Source organism: Melozone crissalis, unplaced genomic scaffold (assembly GCF_028551555.1).
Source record: "Melozone crissalis strain CALT ecotype California unplaced genomic scaffold, PUWL_Pcris_2 ptg000034l_1, whole genome shotgun sequence".
NCBI classification, from domain to species: domain Eukaryota; kingdom Metazoa; phylum Chordata; class Aves; order Passeriformes; family Passerellidae; genus Melozone; species Melozone crissalis.
Window position 1 is genome coordinate 17943425 of NW_026535812.1, and position 16555 is coordinate 17959979.

Below are 16555 nucleotides of genomic sequence, written 5' to 3' on the forward strand. Positions count from 1 at the left end.
GGGGGAATGTGATGGCAGCAGAAGTCACCTGGCTTCCTCCGTTGGACTGTGACCTGTAGGTAGAGACCTATGGCAGCATTTACTGCTTGGGAAACTTCTCCCCATCTTCTTCAGGAAGAGGCAGAAGGCTACCAGCTTAACCATGCAGGTTAAGGCCTGCCCCAAAAGTGTGAAAACATAATCCACAAGTGCAGGAGTTAGTATACCAAGAAGACAGCAATCTCAATACACCTTACACTGTTTCAGAAATCTGTTCTCTATCTGTTCAGGCACGGGTGGGAAGGTTGTACTGTTGGATCTGGACAAGCTAGAAGCCAAGTGTTATATTAAAATCTGTGTGCCACAGGAGGCTTGTGAACACAGGTCTTTTGTTGAAATATATTATATATACTATATCTGCAGATTGGGTTTAGCTTTACACCTTGATTCTTCTGGCACAGCTGTTCACATTAGGAAAGTCAAACATGATGACAGATCTGATAGCTGGCACTGTCTGATGCAAACATGGGAAGCAGGAAGCAAGAGAAATCAAAGAAGAAAAATGTGTCTCTCCTTTAATGCACAACAGCAAACACTCCAGCCATATTCTCGCTGAAAGGAATTTGATGTCTCGGTCAGTGCTTTGCCTAATGAGCTACCAACATCAATCTGTCATCATCTGTATTATTTGAAATGGCCTCTGCTGACACAAGGTATATTCATGTACTGGCCCTCCTGGGCACTTGAGAGTTCAAGTCCTGGGCAGTTTATACCACACTGAATGATAATGAAGGGTAACAGAATAATCATTGGCTTCCTTCTCTCAAGGGGAGGCAAGAATGTTGTTGCAGAGATCTCCCCCAGCCAAGAATGGCTTTTGATTACAGAGCTGGGAATATGAGTTATTTGTTTCTCTGTGCACAAATAGTCTCCAGCAACTCTTTGCAACAGTGCTTTAGCTCCCCAAAGCACATGTAGTGCATCTGTCCATCTGTCCTGGCATTTCCATGGGCCTGCCCCAAGTATCTGACTCTCAAAAACTTGAAGGGCTGTATCAAAAGTCAAGAAAGAGATGAACACTGACAATAGGTGGGAATTTCAAGGAAAAAAAATCCCCTCTTAGTGCCTGTCTTTACCTGATCCTATGATACACACTTAACATTACACAATCATTTTTAACATCTTCAGCTGTGCTCAGAAAATTACTGTTTCTGGAAATATCTTCTCAGTAAGATTTTAGATTGCAAGGTTTCTAACCAACACCCAGCAGTTGTTTCAAAACCAGAATCTTTAACTTGCATCATTAAATGGAAGCTTCACACAAATGAAGCAAATAAATTGTCAAGAAACTTAATACAAATGACTACTACTATATTTTTATTGGTCCAAAGTTTGCAAAAGATCTTATTTCCTTTCAGAAAGTACCTGGGAGTTGCAACACCACAATCCTAGCCAAGATTTATGCTCCCATGTTAATGCACACTTAAAACTGCAGGTGAGCTACAGGTGAGTTACATAACAAGAAAAAATAACAATGTTTGACACCAGTATTACCAACCTTTCTCTTAAGAACTCAAAGGTTTCAAAATGTATGAACTAGACCTCACTTCCTCTTCTACAACAAGTAAATATTATATGTTCCCTTTTGTCAGTGAAAGGCTTTCATCCAGCTACCCCAAGGACAGTCTTGTTTGCAGGACTTGTGTATGCACTACAGGACGGTTCCTTTGTTCCTCATATATCCCAAAATGAAGGCAAGAGTTAGGGAGGGACCAGATAAGAGTCCCTCTTATCAAATAAGATTTGTTTTCAAAGGAATGTTTCATACCAAACTGCTTTTGGTAAGCCAAGAAGATAAGACTGTCCCTGGAGTGACATAGAGTGTGCTCTTAAAGGCAGATTAAGAAGATACCTGTCAAAAAAGAAATGTGGTAGATAAATTCACAATTTTAGGTGTTTTTCACACATTTTGCCTTACAAAGTCCAAATTTTTTTTAGTGTAAGTGCAGCCACCCATATAACAAAAACAGGTTTAAATGTCATGTAACGCTTTACTGCAGATAATGTGACAAGGGGCAGCTCTTCAGGCCCTGTGAGAGCTCAGAGAGGTGATGGCCTCAAGGACCAGCTCAGAAGTGGGATTCTTTCTGAAGAGAGTGCAAGAGACACATCTGTCAGTGACAAGCCTGAATGGCTCAAAGAGATGGTGATGGCAGAATGGACAAGGTGAGATCCAGGTGAAAGTTGAGCAAGAAGGTCTGGTCTTGGTCAGGGCCCTGCAAATGCAAGGAGAAAATTGAGCTTGATGCTCTTGTGAATGGGGAACCACTTGGAGAAATGATGAAATGCAGCCTTGCTTAGGGAATAGGACCAATGGTAGAGGAAGCCATCATATGGAGTTCATTGTAACATGAACATACTGAGCTACTGTGACAGATAAAAAAGGGATTTCAGATATATTTGACAGGAAGAAAATTATGCTGTAGACCCAGAAGAGTTGTGTAAGACAAGAGGACTCAAAAAGACCCAAGATTCCCTTCAAGAGACAGAATAATGGAAATAACTAATAGAAAAATTAGAAATTTACTGAGACTAACAATGCTCAACAGAACAGCAGAGGGGACATGCCAGGAGCAAAGGCTGAGATGCTCAATACAGAAATACAGAACCTTGTAGCCTCACCAAAGCAGTTCTGTGAGTTCTCTTTGCCTGTTTTATTCATAAATCCAAGAGTACAAAATCAGTGTTCTGCAGTAGCCAGTTACATGTGCAATTTTAACTGGCAACATTTAACATCACTGTTTGATTCAGAATTTCTGGGCTGAATGTAAACAGAGCTACAGCTCTCTTTGCTCTGGCATAACAAAACTTAACAAATTCACAAACACGTTGGGAAAAAGTGTTGACATGTACCTCTGCACAGAAATGTGACACTGGATGTTGTTTTTAATCAGCCCATGATGCTCACATCACATCTCCCTTGCTATGAGACACTAAGGAGGAGGTCACCTGGGCACGGGTGTGTCTGCTCAGAGAGCCTCCTGTTTATTGCTCCTGACAGCCTGGGCTCCCTGTCTACTGTGAATCTGAGGCTGTGTAAATTAAGCAGGGAGAGCTGTAAGTGTAGTAACTTTGTTGTCATAAAAGTCATCCATACTTTATGTCTAACATGCAAAATTTCAACTCCTTAAGCAGGAATGTCTATATAAATTCCTTCAAACTGCACTGACTTGGAAAGACCCACTTCCCCTGTTGCAAATGTGTTATTAATATATCGCCTCCACGCTATTAAATTAAAATGTCCCCCTCGTGTTTCCGATCTTACTTCCAGATTTTTAGCCATGTGGCTGGAAGGCAGCAGAGATTGAATTAAATGGGTGATTTAGGGACATGTAGCAGTAAAAAAAAAAAACCACCAAAAACCCATAGGACTTCATCATCTGCCTCACTAAAAATAAATAAGTTAAATTTTTCAAGACTGTCTTGCTTGTCAGATTTATGTAAATCTCACTGGGATATTGATTGAGTTTGTCATGCCCCTGAAGGAGAGCTCCAAGGTGAGAAAGGATATCATTTGCCATCCCCCACCTGCCATTCCCTAGCCCTGCCTGGAACAGTGTGGACCCTCCTGTCACTTATGCCAATGAGCCTCCACATGGAAACACATGCACTGTTTTCAAAACAGAGGCCCAGAATAAGTAGGGAGCAATTTCATAAGTAGGGAACAAATGTTCTCAGACTGCCACAGCATAAGAATTCATAAGAATGAATGTGCAGTTTTTTCTACAAAACTCAGTGGAAAAAGCACTTACCTACAGTGCCAAGAGTGAACTTTGTTTCTCACATCAAAAATATGTCATTGCAGCTGAGCATGTGGGAATCCAGAGAGCACAGCAGGCTTCCCTAACACTTGCTACTAAATTTCAGGGTTTAACTCAGCAAGGGAAGATAGCATGTGGAGTTATCATGTGGAGTTCTCCATCAAAGACACTAATAGCGTCATAGAACATGACAGCACCCAGACAAATTGTGCACTTACATCTTTAAAGACTCCTGTAAGTAGCAGGAATTAATGTGGCATGTTTCAATTTGCGTTTTTAAACTGGAGCCATGTGTCTGTGGTCACCCTGGTAATGCCAGGACAGTCACTGGAGTGGAGCTGAAATTCCCAGGGAGTGGAGCTGAAATTCCCTTGCTGCTCATGGAGATGGGGAGAGGTCAGTGTGACTGCAGGGCGTTTGTTTGCTCAGTGTGAAATACCTGGTTTCTGCTTCTGATCCACTGTTTGCTCCAGAGGTTCAGCCCTGCAGTCTCTTCCCAGGTATCCTGCTCTGTTTGTTCTAGGTTCTGGTATGAAGCAATGATCAGGGGAACACCCAGAGAAGCTGCAAGAACAAGCTATAGCACAAGAACATAAAGCCAACCCCCCCCCAAATCCTTCCACAGCTGCTAATCTCTGATTTCACAGTTGCCACCTATCCATCTCCAGCACAGCTTTCCCACACCCATCAAATTGCACAGGAATGATACCGAGAGAACCATGACATCCCTGCAGGGCTGAAGCAAAAATATCCCACTGTTTAGAGTGGCATGGCAACATAAATAACTTTGACCTCAATAAAAGGGTAAAAAAGTATAACAAATTTAGGAAAGTGGGGGTCTCCCATACCAGGTCAGTGTAACACAGGGTAAGTCAATCAGGGGCTTGAAAACCCTCAACTCATAAAACTGCTCCTGTTACTGATTGCAGCATCAAAACACAGAGCAGGGAAAACGCGGAAATGGGGAGGAAAATTTAAATCAATCAAAAACTTCACTAAGACAAAACATCTTATATAATCTTCCCACTGGGAAGAGAAGGAGAATAGACTTTCATGTAACAAGCGCTAGTTTTGTCAGTTGATGTACTTCTGGAAGGCACTCAAGTATTTCAGTGGCATAGACAATAGAAGAGCAAAATGAACAAGAGAGAACAGAACAAAAATAGGCTTGGTTAGCTTTGTCTGGGAGAGCTGGTCAAAAATTTAAATTTTCATTTCAGTAAAAATTTCAAAATTCTTGACAACTTCTTAAGCTCTTTCAAAGGAAAAGAAAAATAAAAGCAATACAGCTTTTAAAAAGAAACTCTAACCAGTGAAAAATGTCTCTGAAATAATAAATACTAAATCTGGAAGACCAAATTTCAATCCTCTCAATCTTCCTACCTTTCTGATAAGTCCAGGAAATAGTCTTATTTAAGGTTTTACTGACTGGCACCTGGCTTTTCTGATTCTTGGATTCCTCTAATGTTTTGAATTCATCCTTCTACCAAGTGATACCAAACATTTTTACAAAATTCAGTGAGTTATTTCAGATCACAGAATTAAAAGAGAAGATAGTTATTTTCATCCTACAGTTAAAAGAAAATAAAGGTTAACAGATTGAGATCAGCAAAGCTCACTGAAAAGGAATCTTAGCTGGACATCCAGGATTAAAGGCTCCCAAATAAGATGCCATGTCTGCACACTTGATATCTCACAGTAAGAAATTTCTCAACTGCAAAGAGCACAGCAAACTAGGGCACATGGTCAGCCTTTCTTCTCTTGAAGATTCTAATATTTAATAAATATTAATTAATTTACATATAATATTCTACTATTACAATCTGGTAAAACTGTTCAGACTTCACAGGTTTTCTTCAGCCTGAAATTCCTGTTATAGGGACAATGGGGGACTTGGACTGAAGTGATTCTGAGCCAATTTACATCTGCTGAAGATTTGCCCAGGTAGTGGAAAGGGGCCAATAAAACTATGCAAATCAATTAGTCTAATTTGTCTCGAGGTTTTTCTCAGACCTCTATGGGTTTTCACACACTTTATTTTTAAATGCTGATTATACTGTCATTTAAGGGAGCAATATGCTGCCTTGACAAGGCTGGTGACTTTAACTTTCTGACATTTTCCCTGCAGACATTTTCTTGCCTTGGCGTGCAGGTTTCTGAGTAGGTGAGATGGCTATATAGAAGACAGCCCTGATGTTCCAATATCTTGTGAACTCGATGATCCAAAAGTAATGTACTTAATCAAGTGTAAAGCAAAAGGTGATTAAGTTTTGCAGTACTGTACAATGCCTGACTGCTCAGAAATGCATCTTTTGATGTGGTACAGAGAATTGGACCAGTTCTGTCTGCTTTACCAAAAAATGTCAGTTTAGTAATCTGAAAAGAGAGCCTCAGAAATCCCCACAAGTGTTTAACTTTGATGTGAAGCTTTAAAAAGATGATATTTATCTGTTTGCTTGGTTAATTTGCTTGAATCTTAAGCTCAGGAAGGTGTCAATTTGACATCTAGGAAAGTGGTTCTTTGCTTTTTTTCCAAAAGAATTTGAGCAGGGGCAGCAAATTTCCAATCATCGCTAGTTGTTCCAAGCATCCAACCAAAAAAAAGGAGAGAAAGCAAAAAAGAAAACCATCAACTCACCTTTCCATTGTGGTTTATATGAATTATTAAGAACTGAGATTCAGTGGAGCCTCAATTTTTGAGCATAGAATCAATACTATATTTTATATAACAAGGGCAGTAAACCCAGCTCCTTCTGCTTCCATCACAGTGAAGCCTTGTCAAGTCTCTCAGGCAACCTAATTCACCAGGGCCACAGCCTCACACCACTGATGTGAAAGGTGGATTCAGGTGGGCTGAAAACAGGCTGAAGAGCTGGGCCTGGAGGTGCTGAGTCGAGATGAAGCCAGTAAGCTGCAGTGCCCCACAGGGGCAATACTGGGGTCCAGTCCTGTGTAACACCAGCAGTGATCTGGATGATGAGCAAAACTGGGAGAAATGACTGGGGTGCCACAGGGTGATGCTGCCATTGAGAGGGACCATGGCAAGCTGCAGAACTGGCTGACAGGAACCTCACAAAGTTCAGAAAGAACTCTGAAATCCTAAAATCCCCAGGGCAGCACATGTAGGAAAATATGCTGGAAAGCATCACCCAGCTGGAAAGCAGCTTGGCAGAAAAGGACCCGGGGGTCCTGGCAGGCACCAAGCTGAGGCAGTGGTGTTCCCTTGCTGCAGAGTACCCTGAGCTGCCCTGGGCAAAGCACTGCCAGCAGCTTTAGGGAGGCGATCCTTCCCTTGTATTCAGCACTGGTGAGGTCACACCTGGTTTCTGTGCTCAGTTCTGGGCTCCTCAATACAGGAGAGACAGGGACATACTGGAGACAGTGTGGCAAAAGGCCACAAAGGTAACTAAAGTACTGGAGCATCTCCTGTGAGGAAAGGCTGAGAGCTGGGACTGAGAAGGCTTGGAAGGGCTTAATGGGTATAAATACCAAAAATCAGGTGCAAAGGAGTGGAGCAAGGCTCTTGTCAGTGGTATCCTGTGACAGGACCAGGGGCAATGAGCACAGACAAATAGAAGGCTCTGTCTGAACATCAGGAATCACACATGACTGTGAGGTGACCAAGCATGGGCACAGGTTGCCCAGAGAGGTTGTGGAGTCTCCTTTCTTGGAGATAATCAAAAGCCACCTGGACTGGGTGGTTCTGGGTGACTGTTTCAAGGTGGCCCTCCCTACTTGTGCAGTGGGGTTGCACAAGGTGACCACTCGATGTCCTTTCCAAAGTCAACCCTTCTGTGTTACTGCTATTCTGTGAAAGAGTCGTTCACTTCAGTGGGGTTGAGATGTCACCCTCTGTGCAGGAGCCCATGGCATTCAGGTCACTTTCTTGTGCTGTAAGAACTATTTGCAGCCACTACTGCAAATACAGGACAATGTGTTGCTATGTCTCAGGCATGAAAGAGAGAGAATAGATCTGCCTGGGTTCAGTGAGAAGTTATCTCTGCAATTATTGCCTCCACAGTGAGGGGGCTGTAAAAAGGACAGTCGTGATGGGCCCCAGGCCTGCAGGGAGCTGACACCAGCAATCCCACCTTCAGAGGGAATAGTTAGGCAGATGTGTGTCAGTCTGTACCCAAAATGTGAAAGGCTACTTTGTCATATTACCTGTACCCAAACTACCTGATTGTATTTTTAAACTCCTTTCCCAAACATAAAAACCAAACACAAATTTCCTTCCACATATCACAAGTCACCCCGAACTGCCAACATTCCACATTGCACTGAGCATTAGTAATCATGTGGGCACATTTCTCATCCTCTGTATGCCCACAAAGAAAGTTCACACAGTCACCAAGAGGGGAAGGGCTTGAGTAAGCCTATAGAGAAACTAAGGAGAGGTACAGCAGGCTTCAAAGTATTTCCTTTTTGTCCTGCTTGGTAAATGGAATACGGAATGTGACTGACAATGAAGAGGGAAGAAAGAAGATAATAAATCCTGTTTGCCATTTGAGGCTTTAAGTTGTTCTTTGAAACTGGAACCTGAAGTTGACTGAACTGGGTTATACATTACATTTAGGAATATGCAGAACTTGACTGCAGAAATGTTATACATCCTACAGTATTTGCAATTCTAAGTAGAAAAGATGTAACCTAAGAAACAGAGTAATGACCACACAAAATTTAGATATTTTAAGTCCTTCACTGGGATAATTATATGTCACTCAGGTGAAAAACAATTTCAATCTGCACCTGATGGAAGTTCACCTCACTGTTTCAGACCAAAAAAAGGAAAAGGGGAATTAAAGGATTTACAGGTTAGAAACTGAACTGTGCATTAACAGTAAAGAGTAAAATACTATCTTTCTAAACAAATTTGCTGAAATTCAAAAGATGCCCACAAGGAACACTAAAGTGTGGTTTTGGGACACCAAACCTTCATTCTTTAATTGTTGCAGGCCAAACTCAGGAAAACAAATGGTCATCCACATAACAGAACAAATGCCAAAAAACCCCTGCTTCAAGTAATGGAGAAGAAACAAATCATGTTCAGACCAATTTTTTAATGTGAGAGAGAAAAAGTCTTTCTTTTGCCCATGAATCTCTTCAATTTGCAAATCCTAGCATCCATAATACACCTCATGCCACACAACTGAAGCAAATAATCCAATCTGTTCAGTCGTTTCCCATTCTCCTTCTTTATCACGTAATCTGTCCAAATGAACCACTGCTATTTATAGTGTTTCCTGTACTCACAGATTCTAGGAGAGAGAGGAATGACTCAAGACTACTTCTTTTCCCAAAACTTTTAGCCTCTCTCACAATATCATGTAAGCTGAGGAGAAATACTTATTATCTAAAGTAAAAAAACTCCCAACTTCTAACTATGCCAAAGTCCTTCTATTCATCTCAAATCTGCAGCTAGTTCCTCGACTCCAAAAATGACAATAGAGATTCAGATGTGTTAAAGCCAAAAGGGACCTTTACTGTTCTGATCACTGCCCTAGCATGGGTGGTAGAAACCTGCTCTGAAACCCCTGCAGGAAAACCATTTCTATTGATTGAGCCAGACTGCCTAGATAGAATCTATCTAGCCAAAGTCATCTCACCTTAAATTAAAGATTGTAAATGCTGGACACATCATAGATGCTTTATTCTGCTATATAGATTATTTTTTTATCCCGTTACTCTTTTGTAAATATGTACACTATGAATGTAAATATAAGATAGGATCCAGCATTCCTAGGCATTTAAGCAGCTAATTTTCCTCTATATCCTCCTTAAAACACTTTGTGTTCTTTAGGATCTTCTGCCAAATCCTCAAATCTGTACAACATATTCCAGAAACATTTCTACAAGATGCCTGCTTTGCAAAATAAAACTCCAAAAACTATTGGACATATTCAGATTATTCAGAGAAAGAAAGAGCTGATGCGCAGGATTTAGGAACCATGCCTCATTTCCTATTCCAAATAAATTCAGTAGCAAAAGTTGCTATTCAATTACATTTGCTGTTGAATGTGATCCTTAGAGCTACTTAAAATTCCATTTTCTAAATTATCATGCTACTGATCTCACAATTTAGATTGGTGTCTGGTGAGATTTGGGCCCCAACAGAATGTCCTGTTTACAAGAACGCTTAATTAGCACTAGCATCTCTACACATTTAACAGAAGGGATCCCATTCCTCTTACATGGACAGTATTTGGTTGGTAGAAGTGTCTAAAAATTGTGTTACATTTTTGCTGACGCTTTCTTCTTAAGCAGCTTTAGCAGACTTCGCAATATCCTACCTGATAAAATTTACTTTGGCCAAAATTAATCAGTCAGCTTGATGTCCTAACATTTACTTTTCTCTTTTGTTGTTTGCAATGCTTCTTGGAACTGGGACAAATATCAGGCGTGTGCTCATGTAAATCTGAGGTATGTACTATATAAATGAGGCCCCAGCTCCCGCTACCTAGCTACCATCTGAGCTGTATTCTTAGATCTCTATTTCTGAAAGGGATCAGTTTTCCTCAGGTGCCATGAAGGCACTAGTAGCTTTAATACTGCTTGTTCAGCTTCCAATTCACAAAGCTGCACCAGCAGCTCCCCCTGCTCCCTTGGGCTGTGATGACCCAGAATCTGAAGCAGCAGCTGAAGTTGCTGTGAATTATATTAATGGCCACAGTCATCATGGGTACAAGTTTGCCTGGAACAGAATCGAGGATATCCGTGTGGTACCCCAGGTAAGTGAGGAGCTTGCAGGCAGAACACTCTGCTCGCATGGGGATGCTTGGAAATCACCAAGGGCCTGCAAGGGCTGTATCCTCACATCGGGAAATCAGCATGGCTCTGTTGATTTAAATGGGGCAAGGACACCTGGTAGCAGTGGAGAATCCAGGTCACTGGAATGTATCTCTCAAAGAGCAGAACAGAGGGGGAGGGAGAAATGTTCAGATGTTTTTGTACAGTGCTAGAAAGAGCTCGGGTTACAAATGCAGCACATTTGCTAGGGCAGATCATCCCAGGTGCTGATTTGTAAGCCTAGCAGCTAATCTGGAGAAAAACTGAGGATAATCTTTGAGATGCAGGTAATTACTTATTGGCTAAACACATACCTATCAAAACTCCATGCTATTTGTGATGTTGTAGTAGGCATTAATTTTACCTATGTCCCATTGAGCTGCCAAGGAGTCTAAATGGAAATTACCGTGGCTTATTCTCCCACAGATCTATTGCTATCAATGAAGGCATCTAGAAAGGCCATAGAAAAGGTCACAAATACAATGTATGTGCCAATTCAGAACCTTTGATTATCTTAAAACATGGGAAATAGTCAAACAATGACATGAGTGAAACTCCATAGCTGTTTTCTACTTTTTATGAAACAGAAGATGCCGAAAGATAAGTTTAGAAAAGACTACAACAGACATACATGAGATTACAAGTGTGTCCAGAGTTGCCCATACAAAAACACTGGTGACACTGCTTTGGTCATATTAATGCTTTTACAGTAAAATGACTTAATTGGAATCACTTATGACTCGATCAGAATCAATCTTGGACCTAGAGAACCCAAGGAACTGTGTCCTGTGTTACAAATGAACTGGTACAATTCAGTGTAATTCCAATGCACTAAACAAGACAGGTCAATGTTCACTGGGGTTTGTTTGGGATCTGGTTATAGAAACATGAAGTTTTTTCATCAGAAAGCTGTTGATTTTTAAAAACTACCCAACAAAATAAAATTAAGTTAACTTAAGAGAACTGACTCACCTCATACAAGCTTGACTTTGCTGAATTTATGAGCCTGTTCCTTATTAGCTGGAATAAACTCAGTGTGATTATCTTGACTTACTCCAGATTTGGAGTCCTGTTCTTTTATAAAGTTAAAAGTAAAGACCTTTTCATTTACTCTGGTGTATACCTGGAGCTACCCATGACAGTCAGCAACAGAGGAAGTGCAGCCCCAGGGAAGAAATCTGGTGATGTTTTGTGAAGAAATTACATCAATTCCAATGGTTTATTTTTTTTTTCCTTTCAGGGGCCAAATAATGACATCATATTTCTTGAACTTGACTTACTGGAGACCACATGCCCTGTTCTCAGCCCTACACCTCTTGCAAATTGCACAGTGAGGAGCTTTGCAGAACATGTGAGTATCTGAACATTACCAGCTGGGTCCAAAGGTGCATGTTCAATATGTTGATGCCAAAGGCCAGGCTATCACCAGATTCCCAAGCTAATGCCATATCCTTGTAACAGCCTTTAACCACCCAACCACTTGTAACATCCTTGCTGACTTCACTGCCTTCATGTCGTGAAGGACTTCTCTCCTGGATTTCTTTCATGTCCTGTTATCTGGAGAGGACAGATCTCTGCCAACATAACATCCCACACACAGTCCATGGGGCCTTCTACAGGGGCTCCAGATTCAGTCAGCCCAGATGTCACTGCCTCATTGCAAACCACAGACAGGGCAGGCTGTCAATGTGTGCAAAAATACCCTTCCCTTGGCTACATGCGGGTTGTTACCTGCTGCAGTTCCACCAAGGCTTCTCTTCCTAGTTACAACTGCAGATGAGCTATTCCCTTCAGCTAGGGCTCTGCCTTTGAAGTACTGCTCAGCTGGAATTTACTGGCCTCAGATATTTTGTTCTTATGCAAGTGTGATCCAGCTGTGAGACGCTTTCCTGACCAAAGCAGTGGAAATGTTGTCTGAGCCTGCTGTTTCTAGAATGGGGCCCAATTCACAGAGCTCACTAAATATGAATCATGATCTACCCCTGTATTCATCAGGGCTCAGATTCTATTTTCCATCGGGGGGGAGGTAACTCTAACTGTTCCCTCTTCCCAGTGACTCCAGCTTTGCCTTTGACATCTCCTCCCTGCTGGATCATGTTGCTCACACAAGGCAGCACACTCTGCTGTTACCATGGCCACTGACCAGCTGAGATTAGTGAGAACGTTATCAAAGAGCTCTGTGGAAGGTCTTAATTCATAAGTATTTATATTCTCTGCCCTATATGAGAGACAAACCTGTACTTGATGTCCACGGTCTTGCTACCCTGGTATTTTTGATAGTTTTGAGATCCAGATTTGGATCCAGATTCTGTAGGTCTGATCTGCCTTTTACAAAATCACAGACATCAGGACATGCCTAGCAGTGCCTTTGCCATCAGACCGATGTTGCCAGGAATGGTCAGTCAGGATCTGTTCTTTTGAATTTAGTGGCCCTTTATCAGAAAATCCAACAATGTAACCCTTTGATTTTTGTCTCTCTCTAGGCAGTTGAGGGTGACTGTGATGTTAAACTGCAGAAGGTGGATGGGGTATTATCTGTACTTGCTAGCAAATGCCACTCACATGCAGGTAAAGGCTTTGTTCTGTAGATTTGAATCTAGAGGCTGGAGTATTTTTATAGCAGTGGTTACAGTTAAGTGGCTTTTCTGATTCTAAACTCCTGGGTATAAATATGGCATAAAGGACAACAGTTAATAGGTTTTCTAAATCCAGCCCTGTTTTCTGGTTTCATTCCCTTACAAACCCACTGTTTCTCTTTGCTCCTCTTTACTGTGACAACTAAGATACTATAAGACTAACTGGGGAGCAAGTCCCAGATTTGAGTCTTTTCAGTCAGCAGTTTAACCTTAAGAATTTGATTCCTTGTTGGTCTGAGTTTACTTGCACTTGTTGGTCATCAGAGTGCCATTGGCAGATGCAGCTTCTTTACTAAATCCAGCATTTTCAATACTACCATGGGAAAGCAGAATGTCTATTCTGCCTGCTCAGTGTGAGATCTCTTTGCTCTGTACAAGATGTCTTCAGTACTACTGTCAAAACTGATGACTGAAATAACAAATGCAACTCCAAGAGGTAAAATATCTTCATTTTTCTACCATTCCTTGTGTAAGCTGAAGCACCTTTTCACTGCTGTCATAGGCTTCCAGAAAGAAAATTTTCTAAAAACTGAGTAAGAACATATAAAATGTGCTACTGAAGTCCACAGAAAGATTTGAATGGCCAAGTCGTATGACACACTGCCATCTATAGCCTGCACTGGAAAAATTCCTGCCACTTTAATTTGGGACAGGCTTTTAAACAGTGCTTTGTGTTACTGAATAGGCCTATAATGCCTTTCTAAACAATTTGCAATCTGATCAAAACATGATCTATTCCTCCTGCAGACTCCAGTGAAGACATTCTCAAAGTGTGCCCTGACTGTCCACTGCTGGCAAGAATGAACGACACAGAGGTGTTAGAAACTGTGTCAGCTGCACTCAATGACTACAACAGCAAAACCACTGATTCTTACCTCAGACTCCTTGAGATTGGAAGAGCCAAAATACAGGTGATTTCTACAGCTATGTCTAGCCTTTCATGTAAACATAATATTTCATCTACAGTAATTGTGCACTGCTACCTAGTTATGTTTGCAAACAGACACAATTTACTTGCTCTAATTTGCCCTCCCGATTTGCTTTTAATTTCCCAACTATTATGTGTCATTTTAGCCACAGGATTCCCTTTCACTTCAGTGGGAGATGAAGCCACAGCATTTGCCTTTTATCTTTTCTCAGCAGCTCTGCAGTTTCTGAGTGCAAAGTCAGTGAAACATTTTTCCTGTTTTATCAGTATCACCCAGGGCACGTTGTTGTTACCGAGTTTGCTGTGGGTGCCACAAACTGCTCTGCACAAGAAGCTAAAGCCAACGTGGGGGCTTGTCAGCTGCTGCCTGAGGATCAGTCTGTGAGTATGACAGACATCAGCCCCAGCTCCCCAGCTCTGAGGTGGAAAAGCAGCATCATGCTGGGATGTGCTTGCACTGGAGAAGGAATAGACCTCTGTGGGGATCAAAGTGCAAGAGATGCGTACCATCCTGATATGTTTTTCAATATATCATTCTTAAAGCTATATCACACCTATCTCTTTTCTCTGAGGTATCTGGACTGAATTCTCATGGGTTTGAATACATTTGAAAAAGGCTTGAGGACCAGAGACAGAATATTTTCAATGAATAGACTATATATTATTATTTATTCTTAAAATGAGCACCCGAGAAAATCAGGCTCTTTGTACTGGACAGTTCATAGTCAAAAAAAAAAAAAAAAAAAAAGCAGACTGTTTCCCCCTCCTACAATTCGAGTGCACTCAGTTCTGATATATATGCTCTTGAGAATTATACTGTATACTTTACCATGTTAAAATTCTTCTGTTTCTGATGAAACTGAGTCCTAAGCAGTTTTAGGGGGTGGGAGCTCTTTACCCAAATTCTTATATATTCTTTCCCTCCCTCATATCCAGACATACAAAGATGTTACTATAGAAGAACACAGGAGTTTCCCTTATTTGCTGCTTATGCATTTAAAGAGCTTTTTTTTTTAAGCCCAGCAGGCTAAAATGCAAGCACTTTGCTGCTCAGATAGAACATGAGAACAAGTAGCCATTTCTAAATGTGCTGAAATTAAAAGTTCTGATGCAGCTTCCCTCTATTTTCTAACTATTTTCTCTTGACTGCGTTCTGTTTTTCCAGAATTTTGGTTTCTGCACAGCAGTGATGGTAAAAGCTCCCTCACAAGACCTTCAGGTGGACTGCCAGTTGTACGGACATCAGGTACCAGCTCCAGACATTCTCTTGCTTTCCTGGGTATTCTAGCCTACTGGTACTGTTACAAGGCATCATCTTGAGTTTACTTCTTTCACTATAGACTGCATTAGCCACCTGTGATAACTTAACTTTGTATCCTAAAAGCCAAGGTAGGGTAGCTCCTGATTATCCTATGGATTTCTGTGCTGGGAATTAAGTCATGTCTGCCATCCACGCCTGACACAATTTGCCCTCTTGACCATCTGGGAGATTCACATGTCTGTCAGGGCAAAGGGAACCAAACTCTGCTCTGCTAAAGGGATGGGGCAGATAAATGTAAAACAGAAATCAGCATTGTGGGGCTGGAGGCTTTTAGTCCTTAGACATGACTGCATTCAGGGACCTTGTCCTCCATTGCTGTAGCAATGGGAAGGAAACATGTGCACTCGACCTGAGTGCTCTCCAGGTATTTTAGCTCACATTTGGTCTCAGAAGGACTAGGTGGTGGTTGGATACTTCCTATGGACAACAGCTCTTGGTAGCTCAACAGTAATTAGCTGTCTAAGAGGTATATGAAAGAGAAAATGAGACAGCTGGTCTTGAATGTTTCACCAGCTGTGCAGGTGGCCCTGAAAGATCATACATCACAGAATTTGGTCCTGATGAATCATTGGCTATAAAAAATGTGTTCCTGGGTTCCTGTGCATGTGTTCCAAGGCAAATCAGACTTCCTGATAGTCAGGAACATTTGAACTTGGGTTGCAGGCCTGCAGCTTTTAGGAGCAGGGTAACTAGTAAGGTATCAATTACCTGAACATCACAAACCCCAAATCCCTGAAAACCAACATGAGCTGTTTTTCTTTTCCAGCCTGGAGTTACCTACGCTCATGCAGGTCAAGACACATCAGCAGGACTGGCACCCAGCGCTGTGGGTGTCACAAACCACAATCTTGGGCTTTTCCACAATAACCCTGTTGCATCTGAATCCAGCTCTTCAGAAATGTTCCGTTCCATGCTCCCAGCAAAACCAGTAGCAAAGAGAGCAGTTGCAGAGGCTGCTCAGCATGACAAAGTCCCTCGCCCTGTTGGCTTTGTGCCTCCTCCTCCTCCCTGCCCTGGGAGGATTCGCTATTTCGATATCTAGGCTGTGTTTCAGACATGCAATGCAGCCAAACTGAGGGATCAG

The 16555-nt window shown here is 41.7% G+C and overlaps 1 protein-coding gene across 1 annotated transcript; it reads left to right on the forward strand.

Annotated features, from left to right (window-relative positions):
* Positions 1-10324: 10324 nt before the first annotated feature.
* AHSG (alpha 2-HS glycoprotein) lies at positions 10325-16555 on the forward strand. The gene is made up of 7 exons (XM_054283037.1): positions 10325-10528; positions 11827-11937; positions 13070-13154; positions 13970-14133; positions 14418-14531; positions 15316-15396; positions 16238-16555. Exons 1-7 carry the CDS (start codon positions 10325-10327, stop codon positions 16511-16513), a joined length of 1035 nt encoding a protein of 344 aa, XP_054139012.1. The 3' UTR covers positions 16514-16555.